The sequence below is a fragment of the Mercurialis annua genome, linkage group LG5 (genome assembly GCF_937616625.2).
Source record: "Mercurialis annua linkage group LG5, ddMerAnnu1.2, whole genome shotgun sequence".
NCBI classification, from domain to species: domain Eukaryota; kingdom Viridiplantae; phylum Streptophyta; class Magnoliopsida; order Malpighiales; family Euphorbiaceae; genus Mercurialis; species Mercurialis annua.
The window spans coordinates 48,590,592-48,599,953 of record NC_065574.1 but is presented as its reverse complement, the minus strand read 5'-3'; the positions used below and the strand labels follow the sequence as shown (position 1 = coordinate 48,599,953).

Below are 9,362 nucleotides of genomic sequence, written 5' to 3'. Positions count from 1 at the left end.
AGCGGAGGATGTATCATATCGTATATAATTTAATTATATAATTTTTTTATTGAAATTAATTTTTGAGTAAATCACAAAAATACAACAAAATTGGGCTAATAATCACCCACGGACCCTGACTTTAGGGGTACCTTACGCTAAACCCCCTGATAAAAAAAAACTGCCGTAAACCCCCTAAACTTTACCTAATGATCAGCTAAACCCCTTTTACCCTAAAACCGCCCCAAAAAACCGCCCCAAGCCCTTTATTTTCTCAAAAATACCTAAAATGCCCCTAAGGTCAATAACAAAAACCAAACCAACCCAATCTAACCAAATCTAAAGTCATTATCTAATCAAATCAGACATAAACCATCCAAATCATACTTAAACCACCAATCAACTCAACTAAATCAAACCATCCAACCGAAAACTTCCACCCGCCGCCGCCGGTTTTTTCCGGCCACCACCGTCCATTGCCGCAAAAAAAATTATTCAAATAAAAACTCATTTAATTTTAAAAAATAAATAAATAATTATTTTGTAATTTAAATAAAAAAAATAATTTTTTTTAAATTAATTTTAAACCCACCGTGGTGGGTCTGCTCACCGGAGAGCAGACCCACCGGCCGGTGGGTCTGCTTATTTTTTATTTAAATTAAAAATAATTATTTATTTAATTTTTAAATAAATTTAGGTTTGATTAGATTGTTTGGTTTGATTTGATTGGATCGGTTTTAAGTGTGGTTTGATTGAAGCTGTCTGGTTTGTTTGTATTTATTTACAGATTTGAAGGGTATTTTGGTCAATTTATGCGAAAAGGGGTTTAGCTAATTATTGGGTAAAGTTTAGGGGGTTTACGGCAGTTTTTTTTATCAGGGGGTTTAGCGTAAAGTACCCCTAAAGTCAGGGTCCGTGGGTGATTATTAGCCACAAAATTGACATGCATTTACACACATTACCACTTATATCACCTATTTATCATTCTTACCATAAAACACAAAAAGTTTTCATTAGCACCATTCCATTAGAATAGAGACACGTGTATTATTAAAGATTCCCGGCTAATAATCACCCATGGCACCTCAATTTTAGGGGTACGGGCGCTAAACCCCCTGATGTTTAAAAACGGGCGCTAAACCCCCTGAACTTTGAGCCGGCGCTCACAAAATCCCTTTTGCTCCAAATATGACGAAAATACCCTTGGCGCCGTTTTTTCAGTCAATTGTCAGTCTTAAAAAAAAACTGACACTGCCATATCATCTGACACGTCAGAATTATACCTTAAAAATTTCAAACACCCAAAATACCTTTACTTTAATTTAGAAAAAGACAAAAAAAAAAAACAAACTCAATCTAATCTAATGAATTAACCCAGCAACTAACCCGACCAATACCCCAACCCGACCGACCCGACCACCGCCGGAAAATTTTCTGGTCATCTTCTCCGATTTGAAGATGACCGTAAAATTTTCCGGTCATTAAAAAAATCTGTTCCTCAGAGGAAGGATCTGTTCCTTTGAGGAACAGATTCAGATCTGTTCCTCAAGGAACAGATCTGCAGATTTGTTCCCTGAGGAAAAGATCGCCGCCGATCTGTTCCCTGAGGAACAGATCGATCTGTTCCTCATGTTGAGGAACAGATGTCGATCTGTTCCTCAACATGAGGAACAGATCTGTTCCTCAACATGAGGAACAGTTCAGAGGAACATCTGTTCCTCTGAGGAACAAATTTTTTTGATGACCAGAAATTTTCCGGTCATCTTCAAATCGGAGAAGATGACCGGAAAATTTTCCGGCGGTGGTCGGGTCGGTCGGGTTGGGGTATTGGTCGGGTTAGTTGCTGGGTTAATTCATTAGATTAGATTGAGTTTGTTTGTTTTTTTGTCTTTTTCTAAATTAAAGTAAGGGTATTTTGGGTGTTTGAAATTTTTAAGGTATAATTCTGACGTGTCAGATGATATGGCAGTGTCAGTTTTTTTTAAGACTGACAATTGACTGAAAAAACGGCGCCAGGGGTATTTTCGTCATATTTGGAGTAAAAGGGGTTTTGTGAGCGCCGCCTCAAAGTTCAGGGGGTTTAGCGCCCGTTTTTAAACATCAGGGGGTTTAGCGCCCGTACCCCTAAAGTTGAGGTGCCATGGGTGATTATTAGCCAAGATTCCCTCTTCTTTCTCTACAATAATAAATAGAATCTATCCACTATTGACACATGTATTTTTTTCTTCTAACTATATATTTTTTTATTAAAAAACCTATTACTAAAAGAACTGACGCGCGTCAGGTTTGATGTGGGTCTGACCTAACGCGCGTCAGGCCATGTAGGGCTGACACATAGGTCAGCCCTACTAAGTCATGCATCAGTACTAAACTGATGCATGAGTGTTTTTTTAAATAATTGTTTTTTATTTTAATAAATGTTTATTTAAATATGAAATATTTATGTTAAATTATATTTAAAATTTATTTTATTTATTATATATAATATAAATTTTAATTTTAATATTAAAAATGTAAATATTTTTAATAAAATAATTAGATTTTAAAAATATAAATATAAATATATTTTAAAAAAATAATCAAATTTTAAAAATATAAAAAAATAAAATAAAATAATTAAAAATTTGTATTAACAATGCATCTATTTTATATATTTTAAAAATATATTTATCATATATAAAATATGTATCAGCAATGTATCTATTACATATATTTTTTTTAAAAATATACAATATATAAATTTAGGAAAAATATATCTATCATGTATCTATTTAAATACATTTAAAAATACATCTATCGTGTATAAATTATGTATCAGCGATGAATCTATTGTGTATCTGAGATGTATCAAATATTTATCGAATATTTTGTACTTCTACTCGTTTTTTTCCTTTCTTCCACCTTGGACTTCCGGTGAAATCATGAAAACGAACCGATCAAATATATACAAAATCATAAATATAATAATACTAATTAAAATGAACTAATTAGTTCATTTTAATTAGTATTATTACATATATGTTTATAAGATTTTCTAAATATAAAAATTATTATTTTTCATTGCAATTTAACAATAGAACAAAAATTATTATTTTTATAGTCTATTTAGCAGCTCCATACCCAATATGCAATTTAGTTGAACATGTTTTAGGGTTATTTCTGATTTTATTTTTAATGAATCGAGTTTAAATTTTTAATTTTAAATGGTAGAAAGTGCATTTTCAGATATCTTATTGTTGCTAATTCGATCAATTTGGTTTGATATTTATGCACAATTTATACATGCTAGATACATATTTGATACATTAATTCGAATATATTTTTAATTCATCTCCGATACACAATTTATACATGATAGATACAAATTTGATACATTAATTGAATAATTTGATTGGTTCATTTTTATATTTAAAAAAGCTTATAAACATATATGTAATAATACTAATTAAATGAACTAATTTAGTTCATTTTAATTAGTATTATTATATTTATTGTTTTGTTTATATTTGATCGGTTCGATTTCATGATTTGACCGGAAGCCCAAGGTGGTAGAAAGGGAAAAAATAAGTAAAAATGCAAAATATTTGATACATCTCGGATACATGTGTAATACATTTCTGATACATAATTTATACGTGTTTAAAATGACTATTGTCAAATTACGTTAAAAATTGAAAAAATTTAAAACATATAATTTAATACATCTCTGATACATATATGATACATTACCGATACATTGCCGATACATATAAGACAAAAAATTTCACTTTTTTATTATGTACAATTTTGGCTAAATGAACAATTAAATAGAAACGGAGGGAGTATAATATATGAGAGACGTATCAAATACGTATCGAAGATATAAACAAAAAAAAATAATATATTTGTATTTTTAAAATTTAAAATTAAAATTAATATTGTTAAAATAAAAATACAATAAATAAATTTTCTATATAATTTAAATAAATATATAAATATATAGTTTATATTAAAATAAAAAAATTGATATCAAGTGCACCTTTTGGTGCACCTGAAATTTGGTTTAAATGACCCGCGCATCACGCGCGGGTCATATATTAGAGCAGGTGCATATGCACCTGCTGACACACATATGCATGAGTCAGCACGTGTTAAAAAAATTCAAATTAACTTTTTCTTTGGACACGTGTTGGGTGAAGAGTGAAGATGGTGTTGGATGAAATAAAACACTCATATTTGGTATTTTTTATAACAAAAATGGTACCAAAATAAACAAATTTATTAAAATTGCATTATGTGAAATGTGAAGGCTTTTTTTTTTCTTGTTATTTTCTCTTAATTTTTTTCTCATACTACTAATTACTACCTCCGTTCTTTTTTAGTTGTCCATTTAGCCAATATTGCACATACCAAAATAGTGCTTCTTTTGTCTTAATTTATAAAGAAAAATACTAATATAGCCCTATTAGTTAATAAATGCCTTTTAAATTAAAACATAGGGTCATTTATTAGGGATGGGTAAACTTGGAAGATAAGTAGCTAATATCACATGGAATTACTAAATGGACAACTATTTGTAGACAAATAAAATTGGCTAAATGGACAACTAAAAAAGAACGGAGGGAGTAACTATTTTATATATTTTTAAATATTGATCATTTATAATTATATTTCACACGGTATTTTTAAAAGAATAATATTTTATTTAAATGTTTTATCATATTTTTTATTTACTAAATTATATATTATCTATTTTTAATTTAAATAATTTATAGTTATTAGAAATTACAAAATGAACAAATCCGGTTGAACCGATCGAAACATAAATTTCTATGAAGTTAGTTCGATTTCCGGTCTGGTTTTAAAAACATTGATTAAAAGAGAATAAATGGAGTGTGAAGATTATGTTGGAAAAAGCAACCATAAATTCATGGTATTAAAAATAAATTTTGAAAATATAAATTGATAATTAATTTTCTATTGAACAAAGTGATTTAATAAGAGTAGTTGAAAATTGAAATTAATGAAAAGTAAAAGTAACCATTATATCATATTTGAAACATATAAACCGCCGTTGCATTCAAAAGAAAAGGCCGGTATGCATAAATTAACAGTAGTTATTTATATTTCAACTGTTTTCATTGTTTATAAACTTAAAAACTCTAATTAAATTGAAACATTATACAGATACTTCCATCTTTTACAAAGATTTTTTGCAAGGAATCTAGAAGCTGTAAACTTACTACGCTTGCTTTTCCAAATGGGTTTCCAATGAGGGTTAGAGTGTCAAAGATGAAGAATCAAAAAGCTCGCATTGACATTACTAAACTGGTGGAACTTGGCTATATATGTAAAGGCTCTATAATAACAGTCGCGTACAAAGGTTTCTCATTTTTTTAAAGTTGCCATATTTGATCCTTCTCAAGCTTTTCTTCAAATTGAATATCCATGCAACGTTCCAAAATTTAGTAAGCAACGTTTCAGCCATAACCGGACTCGAATCTTTAACAATGAGGAAATCGATGAAGATCAAGAAACTACAGAGGATGATGATGATCAAGAAACAACAGGTGATGATGATGACGATGATAATCAAGAAACTTCAGACGATGAAGATGAAGATGTAAAAGGTTCTTTAAAAAAGAAAAACAAATTTAAGTCGTCGGTAGAAACAAAAGAATTTTTCAAAAATTTTTCAAAATGAGGCGGCATTATGATATTGTGTTCTTAGTCTTCACTAAAGCTTCAATTTTTTACAAGTATTGTAATTCATCTTTTCCTTATTCTAGTCTAGACTTTTTTAGGAGTCCGGATTGTATTATCACGAGATGATTTTGTATTCCTTAATCTCTTGAGCCGTAGCCTTAATTGTGCGTAAGCTCTTGAATTTTAGGTTCTTTTTAGCCACTGCTTGTGGTTTTAATATATTTTACATTCATCAAAAAAAAAATTTAAGTCGTCGGTGGGAGAAATAACTAACAAAGATGGCAAAGGAGTTGCTGCTCGTGGTGCTTATCGACCACCAGATATGAAGAGCAGTTGCAAAAAGGCTACGAAAAATGATTCAAATGACGATGAAGAAGAATCTACAAATGATGACGACGATGATGATGATCAAGAAACTACATTGGATGACGACGACAACGATGATGAAGAAGATAGAAAGAAATCTTCAAAAGGGAAAAATAAGTTTATATTCTCCATGGATCAAAGAACTAAGAAAGATGGCAAAAGAGTGGCTGCTGGTGATGATTATACGAAATGCAAGCGCAAAAAGTATATAGGTGTCGAAAAAGATTGCAAGGTTAAAGAAGAGGAGGAAACAAATTCAGGTGAAGAAAACAGTTCAATTCTGTTTTTATCCATATTTTAGTTTGTACTCTCATTCAATTATGTTTCTTATACAGATGAAAGTGAACGTTCGGAATCTGAAAAACAAGCGGAAATGGTAGTTGCACAAAACTTTGAGAGCATTTACTTAAAGTTGTCTCCAGAAAGCAAAAGGGCAATAGAGGCAGCCAGAAACTACAAGCCAAATAATCCTGCTTTCATGTCTGTCATAACCCCACAGAATATGCATTCCTTGGTAAGCAATTCTTATAGGTTGATGTTGAAGAAATTCCATTTTTTTTTCTATTTCTGGATTTGGGAGTTACATTTCTTAATCTTGACACTACAAAAAATTTGGCTTCTTGTGACGAATAAAATTTATCATGTTAAGCCCAAAATTTGTCACAACAACGTTATTGTGACTATTTTGTGACGAATTTTGTTGGTCACAACAAACAAGTCACAATAAGTCAATTTTATAGTTTGTCACCATAAATTTTCTATTGTGATAAAATTGTTTTGTCACATTCATATTTATTGTGACGAAAATGTATATCACAAGTAATCCAATGTTGTCAAAATTTGTCGTAATATACATCGACTTCTAGTGACAAAACGCTAATAACATGACAAAAAAATATTTATCACAATTCATATAAATTTGTCACTACATACACCGAGTTATTAGTGACAAAAAGATTATATGGTGATAAAACCATATTTATCACAATTAATATACATTTGTCACCACATACGCCGAGTTATTAGTGACAAAAAGATTGTGAAGTGACAAAAAAATATTTATCACAAGTGATCAATCATAAAGTGACGAAATTGATTGCCATAATAATTAATTAGTTGTGATAAATGTAATTTATCACAACAAGTAATTTAACATAATGTGACGAGATTAATTGTCATTATAATTAGGTAGTTGTGATAAATTTAATTTATCATAAGAAGTAATTTAACTTAACGTGACGAAATTAATTGTCATAATAATTAGTTAGTTGTGATAAATTTAATTTATCACAACACGTAATATAATGATAATGTGACAAAATTAATTGTCATTATAATTTGTCGACGGTGACAAATTTAATTTATCAAAATAAGTAATTTATCATAACGTGACGAAATTAATTGTCATTATAAATTGTCAACGGTGACAAATTTAATTTATCACAACAAGTAAGTTATCATAACGTGACGAAATTAATTGTCATTATAATTAGTTAGCTGTGACAAAAATAATTTATCACAACAAGTAAGTTATCATAATGTGACGAAATTAATTGTCATTACAGTTTGTCATCGGTGACAAATATAATTTATCACAACAAATAATATATTATAACGTGACGAAATTAATTGTCATTATAAGTTGTTAACGGTGACAAATTTAATTTATCACCAGAAGAAATTTATCATTACGTGACGAAATTAATTGTCATTATTATTAGGTAGCTGTAACAAAATTAATGTCACAACAAGCTATTATTTCCATTTTTATCGATACCAAAATAACTGAATACGGTAATTTGTTGCTAAAATCAATGAATAAAAAACAAAATCAATTCAAATATTACATAAAATTATCAATGATTAAGTCTTTAATAACACTAAAATAACCGATCGTATGAAACATGTAAACTATTTGCTATAAAGAAAAGAAACTAAATTAGGCCTAACTTTTGATATAGGAGACGTCCATCTTCTTTCATTCAATTCCAATCTGCAAGAAAAAAAATACGTTTATTATATACACTTTTATTTTCAAACTGACATAATTAAGTGAATAATTTTCAAATTATAGAAAAAATTTAAAAGCGTAACGAATTAAAAAATATATTTAAGTAAGCCGTCACATACCAATCATTAGATGGTTCGTCATCAAGAAATTTTTCACAGCCATCGATACATGTTTCGTCGCCATCAATAGATATTTCCTCATCATCTTTTGCATTCAACATTTGTTGAACAAGATGCTTGAGTTTGCTATATGATTGAGAAATGTTATCAATTTTCACCTGTTGATTTTGAATTTGGTCATTTAGTTCTTTAACTTGCTTTTCAGTCTCAAACTTCTCTGCTTGTAAACGAGCTTCAAACTCTGATTCTTTAGCTGTTATCAGTTTGGCTCCATATCCGAGTCCACGAGCATAACTAGACTTCGGTATATCCAAAACCTTTTGTAGAATTTTCCTCCCATCAATTGCAACGCCTTCCTCGAGTGCTTTTGAGCGAATAGCTTCCATTTGTTCCTAATTAATTAAATATGCTTTAATAACACTTTATAAAATTGTGTTTAGATAACTATATATATAAAAAAAGAACTTACGTATTTATCTCCAGCTTCTGGGTCAATCCATGAGCCGTCTTTTTTACGGTGTGCTTGACTGTAGAGCCTCATTTCAGGTGGCTCTTCATCAATGACTTCAGATGTTTCCTATAACGTTCATACAATTGATTAAAAACTAAATGATAAAGAATTTAAATACGAAATCAAAAACAGATTACATATAAACTCATATTTACCATTTCATACAAACGTTGGCAATAAGACTTTGATCCCGAAGTGTGAGAAAAGGTCACTTTCTTGCGATTATTAATGTTTACAGTGCTTCGAGCCTATTATAATAAAGCCAACACATAAAGGTTTTAAAGGTACATATCATATTATCAATAATAAAAGTTTTATATAATTAGAAATAAACTATTTTAACCAAAATAGTAGAGATATTCGTATCTCAGAAGCATAAAAAGTAAACATGCCAAATACTCGGCGAAGTACAAGCATTTTCTCGAGTTATGTTAATTATGTAGACATCTGAACTCGAGGTAAGGCATAAAACTCGAAGAGTTTCAAGCCTTTCATCGAGTTTGAGCTTCTCAGATATGAACTAACTCGAGGAAGGAAAAAATACTCTACGAGATCATTCATTCCTCGAGATTTTCATTTCTGTATAAGCTCATTTTCGTGGAGAGGCTTTAAACTCGAAGTGTTTCAAGTCTAACCTCGAGTTTAAGCTTATTCAGAGTTAAAATAAATCATGAAAAGGTTAAAAATCATT

The 9,362-nt window shown here is 29.8% G+C and overlaps 1 protein-coding gene and 1 long non-coding RNA gene across 2 annotated transcripts; one reads left to right on the top strand and one right to left on the bottom strand.

The window, feature by feature from the left end:
- The first annotated feature begins 4,846 nt into the window (after window positions 1-4,846).
- Window positions 4,847-8,454, top strand: LOC126681988 (uncharacterized). Its single transcript, XM_056105920.1, has 7 exons — window positions 4,847-4,891; window positions 5,146-5,341; window positions 5,385-5,581; window positions 5,915-6,290; window positions 6,366-6,544; window positions 7,752-7,824; window positions 8,366-8,454. The coding sequence occupies exons 1-7, from the start codon at window positions 4,847-4,849 to the stop codon at window positions 8,452-8,454; spliced, it is 1,155 nt and encodes a 384-aa protein (XP_055961895.1).
- A 22-nt stretch (window positions 8,455-8,476) lies between these two features.
- LOC126681987 (uncharacterized) lies at window positions 8,477-8,932 on the bottom strand. Its single transcript, XR_008790706.1, has 3 exons — window positions 8,827-8,932; window positions 8,630-8,737; window positions 8,477-8,552 (listed from the first exon to the last, which is right to left on the bottom strand). It is a non-coding gene; the product is annotated as an uncharacterized LOC126681987 (long non-coding RNA).
- Window positions 8,933-9,362: the final 430 nt, after the last annotated feature.